The 21335-nt window shown below is 38.1% G+C and overlaps 1 protein-coding gene across 2 annotated transcripts; it reads left to right on the top strand.

The window, feature by feature from the left end:
- The first annotated feature begins 568 nt into the window (after nt 1–568).
- LOC149851198 (ATP-dependent Clp protease proteolytic subunit-related protein 2, chloroplastic-like) lies at nt 569–14101 on the top strand. Of its 2 annotated transcripts, XM_090014064.1 has the most exons (9): nt 569–825; nt 942–985; nt 1576–1633; nt 3046–3166; nt 3250–3387; nt 3491–3607; nt 3706–3774; nt 3873–3968; nt 13846–14101. In XM_090014064.1, the coding sequence occupies exons 1-9, from the start codon at nt 752–754 to the stop codon at nt 13981–13983; spliced, it is 855 nt and encodes a 284-aa protein (XP_089870190.1). In that variant the 5' UTR covers nt 569–751; the 3' UTR covers nt 13984–14101. The 2 variants fall into 2 exon arrangements, with proteins under 2 accessions (XP_089870190.1, XP_089870197.1); XM_090014071.1 differs by lacking the exons at nt 3706–3774; nt 3873–3968.
- The last annotated feature ends 7234 nt before the right edge of the window (nt 14102–21335 follow it).

The following is a 21335-nucleotide window of genomic DNA, read 5'->3' as shown; positions in this document are numbered from 1 at the left end:
CTTGATGGACGTGTTTTGTGGGGTTTTTGGCTTTTTGGGTGTTTTTTGTGCAGTTTCGGCTCTATAAATGTGTTGGTCATGGTCCATTTAATAAGAATCCACACCTGAGTCTCAAAAATTTATAAAGATTTTGGACAATTGATTTTTCCAACCTTATCAAAACCCACCGATGCGTTGTAATTAATCAAGTACATAGATCACATCCTGTCATAATTTAAAAATAAAATGAAAAAGGGCTGATCAAGCACGTTCATCAATCACCTATTCACTACTCCTTTCCTTGTTCTTGTTCGTGTATTTGTAAATTGTAACGAGCAATTCAGACATGACACGCCTTGGGGGTTTCTGATTGTGTCGACCCTTTGTCCGGGTCAACGCCCCAGTTTGTTGCGCTTGGCTAACGATAATTTTGACTGGAGGTGTCTTTGCTGGTGTCTCATCACACCCATTGCAGCGGCCAGTGGGCCGGAAATGCTCAGTGTTGATGCCTTATTACCGATGGATGGTGATAAGGCTTATGAGGGAATCTGCCATCCTCTTTAATCCCCAATTTTTTTTTTTATCAAAAGCCCAAACGGTGGGGGCCTTGTTGCTGCCTTTCATCCCCTGCCGAGCGCTGAGAGAGAATAAATGCGAGAGAAGGTAGCAGCAGTCGCAAATGCAGAAGGGGTGAGGATGTTGGCTTAGCTTTTGATTTCGCAGCGGGAACCCAAGGCCCTTCTCTCTCTCTGAGTTTCTTGTTCTTGCGGGGATGGCGGTTGCCGTTCACTCGATGGGTTCGTCCTGTCTTTACTCCCCGGCTGGCGATTCCCATCTTTCTGTCAGGTCAGTCTTTGCTCTTTTTAGGTTCCTCTTTCTCTTCTATTCGTGTTACGGTGAAAGAAAGATCAACCGCTACGAGCGGAGGAACGAATGAAATGACATGATTCTTCTTCTCGCAGTTGCATGACCAAGGTATTCGTTGGATTGAGGCCCCATGCGACTGGTACACAAACACTGTTTTCGCGTATCTTCCCTCTTCATTTTTGCTTTCGCTTCATCTTCTCTGGTTTTTGGTTCAGTATTAGTGGCAGTGGTTGCTCCGCTGCAATTAGAGTCTTGTTTGAATAAATGGCTTTCGGAAACTTGTTTTTGCCATTAGTGCATATATTTGGCAGTAGATTTCTTTTGGGTTGTTAGGTTTTCTTGTAAAGTGATTCCTAATAATTGGGAGCCTTTAATCTTAGTATACACATACACAATCCCCCATAGCGTGCTCAAACTTAGTAGCACTCGACAAAGTCCATGACATTGTGCTTCATATATGTATGCTGCTGTCCTTAGCTTCCGCTGTTCTTATTTAGAACCTTTCACGCAATCTGGTTTATTTTTGAGACGATAAGAAGCAAAATGATGTGTTTTGCTTTGGCAGAGAACTGCAAAGAACCTGGGTCTTTAGAAGTTCTAGTTTGCGGTGTTCTCCACCAATTGTTGTATTTTTCATCTAAAATGTCAATGTGCATATAGTTTAAATCAAACTTGTTGATGGCAGGTAGAAATGCTAGTTTCTGAATTGTGCTTGTGATTTTGTTTCAGGAAAACCTAATTTGACTGTTGAATTTCATGATAAGGTGCAACAAAGTCTCAAATCAAGGTACCTTGAACAATTTAATTTTCACATTCTAAACTTCTTTGGTTTCTAAATTTGTGGATCTTCCAGAAGCAAGTTTTGTTAGCTTATTTTATGGTTTTCGCCTTCTACTTGATGAGGAGAGAAAAGAACACTTTCTGAGAATCTTATGTACTGTTTCTGAAGTCAGAAAATGACAACTCATATTCTTAAAGAAGTAATTATTGATCGAGTGAAATCTAAGTTTCACTGCATATATCTTTCCCTTAATAGGCTCGAGTTTTTAGCTTGGATGATTTTTTCCCCTTTTGTATGTTTTTTCTAGCACGTTATTGTTGCTGTTATTTTGCCTTAGCACTGTGAAGTGGCTGCGTGGTCTCTTTAATTTTATATTTTTTATTGCTCCGGTACTAAATATTTCTTCCTTCCATTTGCTGTTCTTCTTAAGGAAATGATAATATGGAGAAGAATCTGATTTTGTAGTCAATATTCTGTTGCACTACACATGTCCATACCTACTGTTACAGTCCTAAATTGGCCCCAATTTGTTTTGATGTTCTTTTGATCTCAGTAGGATTTGATGTTTCGATTTTTGGCTCCAATGGAGAGGGTGTAGCTGGACATCGAGTTTTGATATTATTTTGTAGTCAATTTATTTATAGAGTAGTGAGTCAGGTCTATACTGGTCAAGATCTAGGAGTCATTCTCAACACTTGTTATATATCCCATATTGTGAAAGACGCCCTAGGATTTGTGCTCCAAATCCAAGATGCCACTTCGGGGGAAAATTCCACCTTGTGTGGGGTCCATTGTGTTGATGTTAAAGCTTTTGTGGCTGAATGTAGTGTAAAAAGTCAAATAATACATGACTTCATTGGCTACACTTGACTGTACGATTCTCTGTGGCAAAATCTTATGATTGCAAGCTTTATATGTTCGATGTCTCTGAAGGGGATGCCCATTAAGTGACCTTTGCTCCTAGTCATGCATGTTCCTTCTCAATAGAAAAAATGCTTCATATGTTCAATGTGACCTCACAGTCCATTTGACGTGGTTTGACTAGGATTGACTAGTTTTGGTGTAGACAAATTTTTATTGGTGCATTTTGAGCTGTTGATTTTTGAAGCTCTAAAAACCTGTTTAAACAAAACGGTCAAATTATCCAAAGCATTTTTTGATTGAACAAACTAATGTAGATCGTATCTATAGGGATTGATAAAAAAAAATCAAGAAAACTTGAAAAATGGATGGTTTCTAGTGGAAAGAAAGGTGTAGTTAGGTGCAACCAATATTTTCTTTATATGTGTGCATCTGCCTGGATTGCCTATTTTCTGGTAAATTGCTTTGGACTTGCTGAAACACGGTGCCTGCTCTTTCTCTGACTTACAAAAAAAGAAAAGAAAAAAATTGATATCTGACTATGAATTTGGGTGCAGTCTTACAAACAGGAAAGCAACACGTGCACGTGTTAGGATGATGCCAATAGGCACACCCAGAGTACCCTACAGAACTCCTGGTGAAGGTACATGGCAATGGGTTGACTTGTGGAACGCACTTGTAAGTAATAGCACACAGTTGAACATATCTTTGATGCTACATGTTGCAGGATAATTTAGACCTTTGGAAAATTTTACTTGCAGTACAGGGAGCGTGTCATCTTTATTGGGCAACATATTGATGAGGAGTTCAGTAATCAGATACTGGCTACAATGCTCTACCTAGATAGTTTGGAGTCTTCTGAAAAGCTGTACTTATATATCAATGGTCCTGGTGGTGATGTGAGTTTTTGTTTATGCTAAGCAGGTTCTTTTAAGATATCAAATTATGGACATATGTTCATCAATGATTTCTTTTCCTTTTTTTCTTTGGTGCTTTTGACAGTTAACCCCCAGCATGGCATTATATGATACCATACAGAGCTTGAAAAGTCCTGTTGGCACGAGGTGTGTTGGCTATGCTTATAATATGGCAGGGTTTCTTCTTGCAGCTGGAGAAAAGGTCCCACTATTATTTGAGAAATCCTTTATGCAAACTTTAGGAAATCAAATTTCAGAAACCACCTTGATTTTTGATCCTTGTCATGCTTCATTAAACAGGGTAGTCGCCTTGCCATGCCTCTATCAAGAATTGCATTGCAGTCTCCTGCTGGGGCTGCTCGTGGTCAGGTCTGAAGAAATTTTTATCTGCTGAGTTGGAGCCATTCATACTTTGTCTCAATAATTCCCTTAGCATCTACTGTGGTCTCTATTTTTTGTTTCAACAGGCCGATGACATTCGAAATGAAGCCAATGAGCTCCTTAGAATCAGGGACTATCTGTTTCAGGAACTAGCTGCAAAGACTGGCCAACCTATGGAGAAAGTATGAGTTCTATTTCCCTGCAATTTTATAAAGTTATAGTATATATTTTTACCTTATGATGCAAAATTTTTTTATCTTTTTTTATTTTTATCTTTTGTTTCAATATTTTTTCCGACTAGTGCAACTGTAACAACACTTTTCTTGGCACACCTTTATGCTACAAATTGCCTTTATGAATGGCAGATCATGCATTAGACTTTCTGATGAAAAATTCACTGAATTTCTCTCCGCTTTTGTTTTAACAGTCTATGTCTGAATTTTTTACAAAGTCAAATAGTATATACTATATCTCTTGATGGAGTTCATTTAATTTTTTTGTTCTCATATATACTTCCAGCTTGACACATTGGTTTGGAATTTCAATGTGGTCAGAGGAAAGTATTAAACTTTTGTTATATATATATATAACTAGGATAGTAACTAGGTTAGTTTAGTTTGGTTCCTTTTTGTTTTTTAGTTGGGATGAGACTAGTCAACCCATAGAGTCGGGAGTCCAACGACTCTCCCTTTTGGAGCTCCAATTTTGTGTATAAATAGGGGGCAAAACCACCACAATATGTATGTTTCTTGCATGAGTCTTGATCAATAAAATATTATTTTCATTCCTTGTGTTTGCCCCTTTAGTGGGTGTTTGTGTGTGAGCTCGTTTTATGACTTGTGTATGTTCTTTTGGTGCTTTGGTGAAACTCTTTTGAGTGTCCACTTTGTTGTTTTGGTGAATATCTTCGAAGGACCTTGTTTCTTTACATGGTATCAGAGCTTTGAAATCAAATTGATTTTTTGGTGTATTGGGAAGAGTGCTACTCAAGATTTGGAAGAGATAAAATCTTTTTTGAAAAATCCATTTAAGTGCTTGTGAGATTGTAGTGCCCTCTTGGTGGTGAAGTGTTCATGTGTTCGTGTTGTTCATTAGAGGCGCTTTCTTGGTAGTAAAGTGCTCATGTGTTCGTGCTCTTCATTGGAAAGACTCTCTTGATGGTGGAGTGCTCGCGATTCTTTTCTTATTATCTCCTCTCTTTTTTTCTTCCTCTTAATCTTCTATTCTCTTTCTTAGCCCGTGTAAACATGGATGACAATGATAATGTCACCCTAAAACCCATCATGCTCATTGACACAAACTTTGTAACATGGTCTTCAATCATGAAGCATTATATGGGGGAAAGGGTTGTGGAGTGGTGTAAGTTTTGGAAAATGATTTTTAAAACGATATTTTTGAATAAAATCAAGTGAAAGCCCGACACAAAAAATATAAAAACCGGCTCGCACGAGTGGTGAAGTCCAGGTCGATCTCAGGGAACGAAAAAATACTTCGTATTCAAGCACACAATCTAACTACACTTTATTGCCAACAAAATCAATTAATTGAATGAATAAGGGAAGAGAGTGCAACCCTCTGCGAAGGACTTTAAACAAATGAATAACGACCTTATTACAAACCCAATTAAATGAATAAAGTAAAATAAACCCTAATCTAAAAATAAAAGAAAGGGTCTTCAATGCTTCGAATCCTTTGTTATTTTTGTCCCTTCTTTGCCTCTTTGTTCACTTTTGTATGGTTTGATAAATGAATTTCTGAGGGCTCTCTGAGGGGCTCTATTGAGGGCCTAAAGGGACCTCAAAAGGTACTTCGAGGGCTCAAAAAGGGGCTCACCGCACGTCTGTACATTTTCCTTCAAAATAAAAACACAAAACACAGCAGAAAAGAGACCAAACTAAACAAAATCTAATATTTGATTCTCCAACAAAATTCAACAAACAAGAATTGAAACAAGGTAAACAAACTAACTACACTAGAGGCCGAAATAACAAAACAACCTTTAACAAATTATGAACTAATTTATGACAACTATTAACAACTTAACGATATTACAAGAATCAAGAATTTACTAACTACTTTAACATTAATAACTAACAACTTAAAACAAGAAAACCATACACTATGGATTAAAATGATCTAAACTAACTAAATGCCGCAATAAAATGACTACAAACTAATTATTAACAAACCTTACAAAAGCTACTAACTATCAATAACGAAAGAAATACCCGACTGTGCAAGAAATCAAGAATTACTAACCATGACACTATGACATCTAAATGAATAAATAAACTACACGACCATAATGCAGACTAAAAAATCTGTTTATAAACCGACCTACATGCAATACTAGCCTACTTGACTCAAACACACCAGCTGGACAAACGTCAAGACCCTCTTATCCCTCTTTTTTTTCCTTTTCTTTTAAACGTTACTACACACGCAATGTCGCCCGAGTATGTGCTAGACCTGTGTGAGCTGAGTTTGGTTGCTCTGAATCTGAGTTCTCACCGATGCACGGTTCAACTTAACCATGTGACCTAGTTCCAATGGCTCGGTTTGGGTGTTCCGGTTCCAGCCGACTAGCGTGATCGTACTGGACACGATGGTTTGCTCAACGATCCTGATCAGATCTGATCAAGATTCGCTCTGCGTGTTTGCTAAAAAAAACAACTAATAAAAAAAAACTAAACTAAAACACCAAAGAAAAAAAAAGACTAACTAGATGTTATCTTAATATGAGTCCTATTCGAATCTATATGCGCTTAACGAACAATGAATCATGCTAAAACAGACTCGATGCATTTAACTAAATTGAATTCTAATTAAATATGAAAAAATAAAGAAGCGAGGGAGAAGAGACTTACCGAACGGCTCGCCTCCGACAGACGGATTGAGAAGAAGAGCGGCCTCTCCACGATATGCGTGGGTCACACTGCACCCCTTGATAGAAGAAGAAGAAGACACCGACGAGGAAACATGGTAAAGGAAAGAAAGAAAAAGAGGAAGAGAAGTGGAAGAAAGAAGAAGAAGAAGAAACCAACTGGGAAAAGAGAGAGAGGGAGAGAGAAAGAAAGTAGAACAAGAGGAGAGAAGAGACAGAGGGGGGCGTGAATTTCAAGGTGGGAGACACCCCCCTCCTCTTAATCTCCTATTTAAATCAAAAAATTAGGTTAAAAACATGTTTTTTAAAAAGTGTCTAATGATTGTTCAAAAATTTCCAAAATAGTCTCTGCTTAGAAAACGTGTTTTTCTAAACTAAATATTCCTAAACAAACTAAAATTAGTTAATTAAAGCCTAACCTAACTAAACTACAATTAAGAAAACTTTAAACTAATAAAAACACTCAAAACGCAGGGCTGGATCAGAAAATGCGATGTTTTTCTGAAAATTCTATTTAAACCAAAACCTCAAAAACAACAATAAAGATGGGTTTTTAATGCACTTTTTACCATGGATCATGCATAAATAGAGATGAATGACATGCGAATATTATGCATGATCATGGAGATTAGTGGATGGGTCGGATTTGAAACCCAAACTATTTCTTATTAAGATAGAAGGAGAAAAAGTACCTCTTATGGAGGCGGAAGAGATCAAGGCTATGGTCACTTACGAGAAAAAAATGGAAAGAATGAATAATGGGGCATACCAAGATTATGTATTGGCTCATTAGTAATGTTGATATCAAGAAGTGCTCCAGTCTAGCTAAATTTGAACATGCAAATAAAGCATGAGACTATCTTAAGAGAATGTATTCTCTTAAAGATATTGCTCACATTTGCAACTTGCAAGACAAAGTACGTACTATGACTCAAGGAGAAAAAGTATTAGAGAATACTTTAGTGAGTTGTTTGACCTTTGGAATGAGTTGGCTCTTCTTGAGCCACAATGGCATTATCTCGAAAAAATAGAACTCCGTTAAAAGCAAATTGATGCAAAACATTTCTATCAATTCATCAATGGTCTAAGACTGAAATTTGAGTCTACTAAATCGGCTCTTCTTCATAGAGGAAAAATCCCTTTTATTGAGGATACTATTGAAGAGCTAAGTATGGAGGAAAATAGAGTAAAAAAGAAGACATCTAAAGAGATGATAATTCGGTCTTAGCCTTGTTTAGACCAGAAAACTATGTCCATTCTTATAAACCACCACATGATGGGAGATCCAACAATGGTAACTATGAAAAATAAGGCAATGAGTTTGAGAAGAAGAAAATTATTTATTATTGCCGTGAACCAGGACATGTCAAGACTTATTGCCCTAAATTGAAGAAACCCTATGAGAATAATGTAGCCTTGGTTGCATAAGAATCAAGTGAGTTCAAAGCTACACAAGAATGTCCTTGACTCGACTTGTAGAGGCTCTTCAACCACTACTCAAAGAAGCTTCATCAACTAGAGCGTCAGTCTCTTTTGTTAGCATCTTTGACCCTGGTAAGTCTCTTTGGCTTCTTAACTTAGGTGCCTATTTTCATATGACACCAAATGGTGATATTCTATCTGAATGTCGTAACTCAAGCGAGTTAAATGTTTTTACTGCTTATGGGACATCCCTTGAGATAAAGGGAACCAAAAATTTTGAAAATATTTCAAAAGGTTTTTGTATTAAAAAAATTAGATATATTCCCAAGCTAAACCTAAATCTTTTGTCTGCCTCCCAATTATCTGACCATGGTATAATGTTTCTTTTTCTTCTATTGGTTGTCGAGTGCAGGATTGCTAGTCAGGGAAGCTGATTGGGAAAGGCTATAGAGAAGGAGGCTTATACTACATGGATTTTTTGAAAATACCTAAGAATACCTTTTGTTTTAATATTCAGAAACTGGATTTGGATTTATGGTATAAAAGACTTGGCCATTCTAATGTATCTAAAATCTAACACTTTTTAAATATGAAATTTTTTTGTAATCTTGAAAATTTTGTGTGAAAATTGTATTCTTGGCAAAATGAAAAGATTGTCATTTCAAGAAAGAACTTTTGTCCAGAGTTGCCATTCGAGGAAGCGGGAGCGGGAGCGAGAAGCGGAAGCGGAAGCGGAAAACGAGGGACTTTCAAACTTTTAGGAAGCGTGGGGCGACTTAGAAACGAATCATGAATTGTCTCGGAAGTGAACCGAAAGCGACCTAGGAAGCGAACCGGAAGCGAAAAAAGAGAAAAAAAATAAAAATACAAAAAAATGAAAAAAGGGGGAACCGTGCTTCCAAAAAAAAATTTATGCTTCCCAGTGCGTTTCAGAAGCGCCACGTTTCGCGCTTCCGAAACACGCTTCCCCACTTTCTTTGGCGTTTCCTGTAACTCTGCTTTTGTCTCTACACAACCATTTGAGTTAGTGCATTCAGATATTTGGGGTCCAACACCTATTGTATTTAAGGGTGGGTTTGCATATTATGTCATCTTTGTTGATGATTTTACTAGATACACATGGATTTATTTTCTCAAACACAAGTCTGAAGTCTTCTTATTTTCAGATATTTCACAAATTGGTCAAAAATAAATTTCAAAACGATGTCTCTATCTTTCGCACTAATTGAGAAGGAGAATTTGTATAAAAGGATTTTAAAGATTACTTGGAATCAAATGGTATTACATATAAAAAAACTTGTCCCTTCACTTAACAACAAAATGGCTTGGCTGAAAGAAAATATAGACACCATGGAAACCGCAAGAACTTTACTTATTTCAAATTAAGTCCCTAAAGTGTTTTGGGCCGAAACCACATTGAGTGCAGTTTATCTTATTAACAGAATGCCATCTGTCACCTTGAAAAATATATCATCAGTTGAGAAACTTTTTAAACTTACTCCTGATTATTACAGATTAAGAGTTTTTGGGTGCAAATGTTTTGTTTTCACTGATAAAAATGATAAACTTTCTCCTCGTACCATTTCTTGTGTCTTTTTGGGATATGCAAATAACCAAAAAGGCTATGGATTATTTGATTTTAAAAATAAGAAATTATATGTTTCAATAAATGCGTCTTTCTTAGAAAAGGAAAAATTCTTTGAATTTGAAAATCCTAAAGAAATAACTGAGTATTCATTTCTATTGGATTTAATTTCAAAGTTTGGTGATCCTGATGAAGATCAGGATATCAGGAATGATATGGTAAGTGAAGAAAAATGTTATGTTAATGAGATAAGTAAAGAACAATCTCAAAATCAGGACTATATTCAATATTCATGTGCCCTAGAAAAATATACGAATGATGAAAACTATCTAGAAATACAAACTAGAAGGTCATCTAGAGTATCTAAACCTCCAGAGAAATTTGTGTCCTATGAATCATTTTTGCGTAAGTATCAAGCTTACATTGCATTTATTACATTCTTATATAGAACCCTCAAAATATGCTTAATCCAAGAAACATTTTGAGTGGGTAAAAGCCATGAGAGTAGAATTTGATGCTTTAGAAAATGCGAATACTTAGACTGTTCAAGATATTTCCTGAAGAACGAAACCCATAAATTGTCAATGGGTATATAAGATAAAAGCCAAGAGTGATGAAACTCTTGAAATATGCAAAGTTAGGTTAGTTGCCAAGGGATACTCTCAGAAGTATGAAATAGATTATGAGGAAACCTTTTTTTCAGTTGCTTGGATGACCATAGTTAGAACTGTAGTAGCCATTGCTTTTGTAAAGAAATGACCTATATATCAAATTGATGTCAAGAATGCGTTTCTAAATAAAAAATTAGTTGAAGTATATATGCAGTCACCGCTTGATATAATTATTCCTAAAAGAAAAGTTCTTCGGTTAAATAAGGTTTTGCATGGCCTCAAAAAAATTCAAATGATACCGAGTCATAGCTACAACCACTATGGAAGTGGTCTGACTGAGAAGATTGCTGATTGATATAGGCGTTCAAATTCATGGAGCATCACGACTATGATGTGACAACAAAAGTTTCATCTACATCGCCAGCAACCAGACTTTCCACAAACGAAACCAACACATTGAGATGAACTGTCACTATGTACGAAGGATTACCTACGTGGCACCATTGATCTTTCCTATGTTACTTCAAAATATCAATTGACAGACTTTTTCACAAAACCTCTCGTTGCTCCTAGATTTCACTTTCTCTTAGGCAAACTTTCGGTTATCAAACCGTAAGTTTGAGGGAGAGTGTTATATATATAACTAGGATAGTAACTAGGTTAGTTTAGTTATGTTTCTTTTTGTTTTTTAGTTGGAATGCGACTAGTTAGAGTCGTTGGGTTGGACTCCCAACGACTCTCCCTTTTGGAGCTCCAACTTTGTGTATAAATAAGGGGCAACCCCCCCCCCCCCCCCCCCCCCCCCCCCAATATGTATGTTTCTTGCATGAGTCTTTCAATAAAGTATTATTTTTATTCCTTGTGTTTGCCCTTTTAGTGGGTATTTGTTTGTGAGCTCATTTTATGGATTGTGTATGTTCTTTTGGTGCTTTGGTGGAACTCTTTTGAGTGTCCACTTTGTTGTTTTGGTAAATATTTTCGGATGACCTTGTTTCCTTACAACTTTCACTAAGCTATTCTCTGAATAATTACAAATACTTAAGATCTCTTCATTATTAAAGTCCGTAACAACCAATCTTTATAAGAAACATTGTTTCTTTGCTGGCTTGCCATTGAGGTGGGGCAAACAATAATAATGTATAAAAGTTCAGTCTCTCTCTGGATGACTTGGCTGGAGAAGCTAAATAAGTGAAGAAGCTAATTGTGATTGTTTGAGGGAGGCATGTAAATAGTTGCCAATGCAAGAAGCAGCATGGGAATTGGGGGCGGGAAGTGACAACTGATAATTTAAGTTTTAAGAGGATTTGAGGAGCGATAATGAAAAATGAATGGGAAGGGGTTGGGGAGGGTGAAGAATAATTGGGAAGAAAAATAGGATTTGTGTGCAAAGCGATGGTGAAAGTAATCATAATCCATAAGTTATATTAAGAAATCTTCAGATCACTTGAGGGAGGCATGTAAATAGTTGCCAATGCAAGAAGCAACATGGGAATTGGGGGCGGGAAGTGACAACTGATAAATTTAAGTTTTAAGAGGATTTGAGGAGCGTTAATGAAAAATGAATGGGAAGGGGTTGGGGAGGGTGAAGAATAATTTGGGAAGAAAAATAGGATTTGTGTGCAAAGTGATGGTGAAAGTAATCATAATCCGATCACTTGAGTGAAAGAATATAATGAAAACATACTTGCAACATCTAAAAATAGTAATTATATATGATTTATTTGATTTAAGAATGACCTTTGTGAACAATATTCTTACTTTGTACTTCAAGGTACTAAAAATAGCAAGAAAAAAGTTATGCAAAAATTAATGCATGTTCTATAAGGTTTGCTCACACATAAATAAGCGTTATGACTATGTACTGTACTTTCTATGTTGAACAAATGTTAATAAATTTAAGAAGTTAATGCATGTTCTATAAGGTTTGTTCACACATCTAAATAAGCATTAGGAGTATGTATTGTACTTTCTATGTTAAACAAATGTTAATAAATTTAAGAAACCATTGATTTGGGCATATTGATACCTCAATCTCATGAAATTCACATCTATAATATCATTAGCCAAGTTCCTGGCTGCTTCCTTCAGTTTAGGAAGCAGGCACTGCCTAGTTCAAAACACGATTTCCAGGAAGCAGGCTTCCCACTGCACCTAAGTGCTTCCTTTGATTATGTATAGATGTTCCCATATATTGGTTCCGGCGAAGTTTAAGTGGGTAGTCAAGTGATGCACTTATGTATCTTTTTAACTGGAATATGAAAATGGAAGTTAGATGAATGGAACCAATGCACCTGTTGTGGTATGGCTCATTATCTGCATAGTGGTTGTTGGTTATGTTTCTCTTCAAGAGAAAAGACCTTGCTTTTCTATCATGGTGCAGCCCAATCTCTGTTATGTCATGGAGGTGGCCAAAGTTTTGAGGCAAATAGAGGCAGCAATGGTTAAGGAGAAATAGATGCAAGTCCCATGTGACAGGACCATGATACAAGCGGAAGCAGATCAGATCATGCTGAACATGAGCGTTTTTGCTCATGCCAACATCGTGGCCGTCCGATTTGTATTTTGAAAAGCTAAAAAGTCAACAAAACTACGTGGCATTCATCCAAAATGCAAACAGACGACCACGATGTTAGCATGAGCAAAAACACTCATGTTCAGCATGACCTGATCTGATTCCGATACAAGCACGTTGGGGCCATGGCATGCTGTGCTGGATGGTAAAGAATGGTGCAAGACACATGGTTTTGGTGCAGCCTGATGTTGCAAAATGCTATGTGGTATCTGATTGATTTGGAAAATGGTTAGATGGGCCTTACAAGAACTAGTCAAGCAACAATGGGATTCACATTGAGGAAGTAATATTACCTGTTAATGATGTTGTTGATGTGGTTTCTGAGTTTTTCTCAGGCTCAGGCATTAGAGGACTTGGTTTTGTATTGAGTCAAATTTTTGGTATCTGCTATTGCTGGAGTGCATAATTGAGTTTAAGAGAAGGAATGAGATTGAAGACCGTTTTTGTAGATGAAACTGAATTTACCAACCATGTAGATGTGAATGAGAGAAACCTTCATTGGTAGTATTAGTTCATGGGTTGTTGCAGGATTGGCCTTACACTGTTTTCTTCTGAAAAGAGATCCACTGATCATCTTGTGTAAATGCCTCTATGCTTGAGTCTATTGCCTTATGCAGTAGGGAATTCACTCAATTGTTTCACTTTACTGTTGTTGTTTTGCTGCCAAGACTGGTGGTTTCCACATGCACAAGTAACTTGGTTTCACCGTTCCCATAGTCGTCACTTATATTAAATACTAAATCACTACATTGAACAATAGATCATAAATAATAAAAATCAAGTGACCTTTCAGCATCAGATGTTCAGGGATTTGACGTCTATTGTATCAGGTACCTTACACAATATTTTTAAAACCTGCAGCCCTATCATGAACTGTTGGGATATATTCTTTATTTTTTACCACTTGACTAATCTGTTTGTCTCCATGTTACCTATGTTAGAATTTGAACTCTTCTATATCCACACTTGTATTTGGATGATGCAGATACACAAGGATCTTAGTCGAATGAAGCGATTCAATGCTCAAGAGGCTCTGGAATATGGGCTGATTGATCGTATAATCAGGCCATCTCGTGCCAAGGCTGATCCTCCACGCAGGCAACCAGCAGGAGGCCTTGGTTAAACGCCTGTCATGCAGTGACTGCATTTGTAAAATTGGTGATCAAAATGATCTCAGCATGCATGGATGTTTTTTTTTCCCTATACAAATGATAGAAGCATTAACAACTTTGACTTTTAGCCAGTTTCCTGTTTCATTATTAGATAGATACACGTCATAATTTTTCATCATCGGTAGTTCTGGTGGAAACAGTAATGCCAATGGCGTTGGATTTGCTAATGCATTTACTAAATGAAGCCTCTTAACCCATAGAACTTTGGTCCAAATCCCAAGTAATCATTAGAGTCAATATTGTCATGGCGCTACCTTCAACGCTTAAACCCATTTATATAATGTCACTGCAGAAGTTCAGAACTCTCCATGAGAAGCTGAAACTTTTGGGATGAGTCGTGATGGTTGGATGGCGAGGGTTGCATTATCTTGACCCAGGGGGTTCCCTCTGGCATCAAGGAACGTTGTGCTGTAGGGAGTCCGGATCGGGTGCAATTAGGGGTGGCAATCGGGTCGGGTTGGTGGGTTGGCGGGTCAGCATACCTCAACCCGAACTCGACCCGTTTATTAAACGGGTCGGCTGTGGCAAACACGAACCCGACCCGTTTAATAAACGGGTAACCCGACACGACCCGCCAACCCATTTAATAAATGGGTTGGGTTGGGTAAACGGGTTTTCAGGTTCGCAGGTCAGGTTGGCGGGTTGACGGATCGGGTTGGCAGGTTGGCGGGTTGACCCACTTGCATAACCCGTTTATTAAACGGGTCAGCCGGGTTGGCATACCCCCAACCCGAACCCGACCTGTTTAATAAACGGGTTACGCGGGTCGACCCGTTTATTAAACGGGTTGGCTTAAGCCCAACCCGAACTCGCCTAAGAGGCGGGTTGGCGGGTCGTGTCAAAAATTGCCACCCCTACGTGCAATATGATGGAACAAATATTTGTGCATATTGAATGTTTTCTAACCGCACTGTGTAGGTTTTGACAAGGTTATGATTGATGATAGCGCCTCGTTAATTGATTCATTCTCCTATATCGTACCATCAGGAACCAATCGTGTTTGGCCTCTCGAGGGTAAAACCGTGAACAAAATATAGTGCCAAATTGATTGATTGATTCTTTCTGCTTGAATCTTTCCTTCTCTCGAGACAGAGCTTCTCTCTCTCTCTCTCTTTTAGTTATATAGGAAATCTGGGGCTCCCTTGCACTTCCAGCAAACATTATAAAAATATAGATCCAGATATAAAATGTGCATATCAACAGGGGGCTCCGCTTGTTGGGACGTTGCAAGTTCGAACACCATGGTATGGTTGTATAACTGGTAGGGGTCTGCCTAACCCCAACTTTCTCTGTCAAAAAAAAAACATAGAATATGTTCATATCATACCTCAGATATTTCTGCAAAATGTGGTATCAACACGTGGCCATGTTCTGTTCAGGGAAACAAAATGAGGCTTGTCTTTGAGAGATGTCTGAGTGGTTGATCACTCTAGTCTTGAAAACCATTATAGTAATGAACACAGATTTATCGAGGAATCTCTCTCTCTCTCTCTAGATCTCCTTTTCATTGTTGAATATACTTATTTAGTTCTTGCTTGTTTTGGTTTGCCCTATTATAATATAAGGACATGGAACCTGTAATCAGCTTCATTATCAAGCATTAAAACCAACATCATGAATGGAAAACATGAAACCCCGGAGAGAGAGAGAGAGAGAGAGAGAGAGAGAGAGAGAGAGAGAGAGAGCTTCGCGACCACTGCACGCACTATTCATTCATGCAAAACAGAACGTCACCTTGTGTTGGGAAGTTGCAAGTTCGAACCCCAAATGGTATGCTTGTGTAACTGGTAGGGGTCAGCCTAACCCCATCTTTCTCTGTCGAAAAAGAAAAAGAAAAAAAAAAATGAGTGAAGAAACCAAACAGATACCATGGCGGCTAACCTTGTAGGTCTAAAGTTCAGAGGCTGACGGGGATTTGCAGGGCCTACCTACTTATAAAACCACACAAGTCAAATTGCCACGAACACGAGTCGAGGGATGGGCGATCGACAAACCTACAAGAATTTATCTGTAAAGAAATTGTGGGCCTCCTTTTCTCATCGGTTTGCTTTGCCCCTTTCTTGCAAATAACGAAATAGTAGTTCAGTTCAGAGAAGGAAAAAATCAACAAAAAGCTGCTGGGCTTGCCCAAAATTTCGTCCTTCCTAGGGCTTATATAAGCAAGCACGCTGACGTGCATTATGAAGCTCTTGGACTTGGTCAACTTCCAAGTGTTTTGGGGCACAAACCTAGAAATGATCAGGAACGTTACTTTAATTGAACCTTGTCGTTTCATCAGCATATAGGGGGAGGGTGGTGTATGTTCGCCCTCGATGATTCACTGAATCCCACGTCTGTGTTCGGGGGGTCGAATGAGCACCAGGTATTGATGCACATGGGGCTCGTATGCCCGTGTATGTTGACATACCTTTGCATCGGACTCTGGTGCTGTTGCAAAGACTTAATCACCCTTACTTGCTTTTCTTGCCCTGAAATGACGGTTCGAGGAAATGACAAAAATATCCTCCATTCAAAAGCTGTGAAACGATCGTTCGAGAAAAGGACAAAAAAGTCCTCTATCCAGAAAGTTTGAGGAAATGACAAAAATATCCTCTATTCAAGAGTACTGAAACTCCGGTTCGAGAAACGAACAAAAAAGTCCTCCATCCAGAAAGTTTGATGTTAACTATTTAAAGTGGAGACGTTCCCTATTCATTAAACTCCTGCGCCATCTGCTGTAACAATAGCTCCCATTATCAACACAAACTTTGCCTTCGTCTCCAGTCGAGTTTTTTGCCTTGTTTTTTATCTTGTTTTACAACACATTGTCGCCTTCTCGTGCCTGCCTTGTGTTACAAAACATTCCTGTGTCTTTTCTTCATTTTTGTTGTCGTTAGGCATTATGGAAGAAAGCAATGCTGCACAAACATTCCAACCAATGCCATTAAGGCAGCGTGAGTAGCTTTTCATCTCATCATGCTATCGATGAAGAAGGCATGTCATTTGGTGTGCCATTAAGGCATTGTTTGGTTATTGCAGGTAGATCATGTTCTTACGATGGTTGAAAACTTATCGATATTTGTAAGACGTTGGGACCTGTTGACAAGAATGCTTGTTTACAAATGCTAGGAAGGGCCTCTACCCCATCAGGTATCCTACATTAACTCATTACATGCATTGTATCAATTTGTTTGCTATTATGCTCAATTTCTTTCTTATCGATTTGTAATTTATTGTGCGATATATTTATCGACCTTTTAGATAGTATGGTTTTGATTGTCGAGTTGTAAGTTATTATGCTGAACTGCCGTATCGATTTTCAATATCTTACAAATCGATATGTATATCGATTTATAAGATATTATATGTTATGTAATATGTATTTCTAAGATATTTGTACACAGACTTTGAAAACGTGTGCGTGCAGAAACACATCGTTACTTGCATGGGGGGGGGGGGGGGGCGATTTTCGCAGGCATGTCGCTGCTCTCTCAGCGACTTCTATTGGACTTGCTTTTGAGCCTAGTGGATGTAATAAGAGCGTTATCGTCAACACACATGTACGACATGTGTATTACAATTGGCATGGTAAGCGACAACTTGATGCTCAGTATAAGCAAACATCAAACCACACTTGCTTTGGTACTGTCATTCATTAAATCGTTGCTTTGACTTACTTAACCTTATCGGTATCCGTTGTTATATGCATCCTGATTAAACCGTAGTAAACATATACGCTTGCTAACACAAATTGATATATTGCTTACAAAACATTCCACTATCTTCTCTTCTTTTTCGTTGCTGGTAGGCATTATGGAAGAAAATAATGATTCACAAACATTCCAACCAGTGCCATTAAGGCGGCGTGAGTAGCTTTCCATCTCATCATGCTATCGAGGAAGAAGGCATGTCGTGTTGTGTGCAATTAAGGCATTGTTTGTTTATTGTAGGTAGATCTTGTTCTTTCGATGATTGAAAACTTATCGATATTTGTAAGGCGCTAGGACCTGTTGACAAGAATGCTTGTTTACAAATGCTAGGAAGGGCCTCTACCCCATCAGGTATCCTACATTAACTCATTATATGCATTGTATCTCAAACCCCTGTATTAGTAACATACTTCCGTTTTTGTGAGATACATTTTTGTTAGTTAATATCGATTTGTTTGCTATTTTGCTGCAAACACAAATTGACATATTGCTTAAAACATTGTTGAGCTTATCATCAGGTTGTAATAAAGATGATGTAGCTCAATCAATCGAAAGATCTGGAGAATTGAATATCTATACTATTGATGCAACCGAAAAATTGAACATCTGCACTAATGATGCACATGAAAAGAAGGGTGCAGTCATTAGACCCACTCTTGACTTGAATGTTCCAGTAGAAGAAATGCAATTCAATAATGAGGTAGACTACCATGACAGTACACATAATAAAAGTGTAGGCACTCGGAATGTACATGGAAGTACACTTGACTTGAATGTTACAATAGAAGAAATGCAAGTCAATAATGAGACACATTTTTATGTCAGTACACACAATAAAAGCGTAGGAACTGGGAATGTACATGGAATTACACTTGACTCTGTTCTTGTAGAAGGAATGCAGTTTAATAATGAGGAAGCTGCATATAATTTTACAATGATTATGCCTTAAAAGTTGGCTTCAGTGTGAGAAGGTTTTCCTAGTCAAAAAATGCACATGGTATCGTGGTTAGAAAAACATATGTTTGTTCCAAGCAAGGTTGAAAGAAATCAATGGGAAATCCAACAAGGAGCATGCTAGAATCAAGATGTGGATGTCAAGCGAGAATGGTTTTGAGAAGACATCCGAATGAAAAATTTGTCGTGCGTACTTTAATCAGTGATCATAATCATGAGTTATCTGCATCATTTATGACTCCTATGCTAAGGTCACATCGTAAAGTAACTGTAGCGCATGCTGCAATGGATGAAATAGCCGATAGCGTCGATATTGCACCAAGGAAGACATACAATTTGTTTACCCGCATAGATGGTGGTCGCGAAAATGTGCCATTCACATCTTTGGATCTAAGAAACCACTTGAGAAGGAAGAGGACAAAAAACATGAAGAACAAAGAAATATGTTCTTTGGTTCATTACTTACAAAATAAATCAAGCAATGAACATGGTTTCTTTAGTGCAATGCAAGTGGACGAAGATGGATATGCTGTGAATATGTTTTGGGCAGATTCAAAGTCAAGAGTAGATTATGAATGCTTCAATGATGTGCTTGTGTTTGATACTACAGTAAAGATTAATACTGAACAGTGATCATTTGCGCAGTTTGTTGGAGTGAACCATTACGCACAAAGTTGTATATTAGGCGGGGCGTTTTTGTATGACCAGACCAAGGAAAGCTTTGAGTGGTTGTTCAGAGTATTTACACAGGCAATGAATGGGAAGCATCCTGAAACTGTACTTACAGATGGTGATCACGCAATTGCGGCTGCAGTGCTTCATGTGTGGCCAGATGCACATCATCGCCTATGTTTGTGACATATCTTTCAAAATGCAGCAAGGAATATAGGACATATATTTAATCAGAATACAGGGTTTGACAAAAAGTTTATAAGGTGTGTACTTCATAGCGTAGATGAGGTCACCTTTAAGTCAGATTGGGAGCAAATGATTAAGACATACGACCTTATTGACTGTCTGTGGTTACAAAATTTATATGTAGAAAAAGAGAAGTGGGCATTGGCATATGGAAGACAATACTTTTGTGCAGGTATGATAAGCACACAAAGAGCTGAATCTATGCATGCCACGCTGAAGAAAACCCTATATTCATGTTTAACAATATTTCGTTTCATGGAACAATATGATTTATTTATAGACAGTCTAAGACAGAGTGAGCTTGAACAAGACGTGAAATGCTTCAATACACGACCTCTAACTCTTGGCATAAAAATATTGATGCGACCTGCAACTCTGTATACACTAACTGTATTTGAATGGATCAAGAAAGAGGTGTTACATGTCATGAATTGCAAAATAGAAGGACTCGTGCAAACCGAGAATATGCACAAATACCATATTTTATGGCAGGGCGAAAACCATCACGAAAGGCAAGAAGCACATGTCACGTACAATGTTGACAATAGAAGAATTGAATGTTCGTGCAAAATGTATGAATTCAAAGGTATTCTATGCTGTCATGCATTAAAGGCACTCAATCAAGAGAAGATACAAGAAATACCTGAGTCTTACGTAATGCGAAGATGGAAGAGACGCGCAAAGATTGAAATGCTCGTTATGGACAATGCGAGTAAATCTGGTGTTGACCAGAAGTGCCACATAGCCTCTTGTTACCAACAACTGTGTAGGTCATTCATGCATGTTGCTGATTTGGCATCGAGAAGTGAAGAAGGCTATGTATCTGTGAGAAAAGCTGCAATGGAGTTACTTGAAAACGTGGAGTCAATTCACCTTAAGTCCGTTGCAGTGAATGAATGCCAGTCGAAGATAATGGGATCGAACAACATAGGTGAAAACCATGTTTCGCTTGACACTCCTGAGAAGTTGCGCCGAAGCGTAAACATTATCTTCAACAAGTCAGTAGTGAACATTGTAGATTATAATGGACATATTCATGAAGCGCAGGGTATCAAAAGAAAACCTGCTTCTGATCGCAGCCGTCGGAGGGCAAAGGGTGCACTAGAATTGGTTGGCAAGAAAAGGACAAAGAAACAACCACCCTGTAATAAAAAACAACAAAGCCCTTCGAATGAACAGGTATGTAAAACATTATATTGCTTCCCATTACATGAAGCTTGTCAATATCTAACTCATGTAATGTCCAACATGCAGCAATACCCTATAGAAGCACCAGCAAACGTTGAAACCTCCATTTCTCCCGACCAGATTTTCAGCAAGGATCGCTTCAGTTTTACAAGTCTATTGGTATGTAATCAATGTGGTGAGGAGGTATGCATTTCTTGTGAAACTTAATGCAGTGTCTTATATTTTTTCTATCATGATAGGCTCTGATGCATTCGACAGATGGGTATGAGACACAAGAATCACGTGTGGGCTATTAGTTTAGTTGTCATGCCTCTTTGCATGACCCGATTTCAACAATGTCGGATTTGTTACGAGTTTATAGTGATTTGTCATCGACGACTTGCGGTCCGTGCTTGTATTTGCTTAAATCGATAGATATCGATTTGTGGCTTTTGCTGGAAGTCGATTCATGACATCACTGAATGACGATTTGTGGTTATCGTTGAATAGCGATATGTGGCATCGCAGCATAGTGATTTGAGGGTATTGTTCGAATGTCAATCTAAGCGGGCTGA

Source organism: Nuphar pumila, chromosome 1 (genome assembly GCF_984573655.1).
Source record: "Nuphar pumila chromosome 1, dmNupPumi1.hap1.1, whole genome shotgun sequence".
NCBI classification, from domain to species: domain Eukaryota; kingdom Viridiplantae; phylum Streptophyta; class Magnoliopsida; order Nymphaeales; family Nymphaeaceae; genus Nuphar; species Nuphar pumila.
The sequence above is the reverse complement of the archived record's forward strand: the minus strand, read 5'-3'. Positions and strand labels throughout refer to the sequence as shown.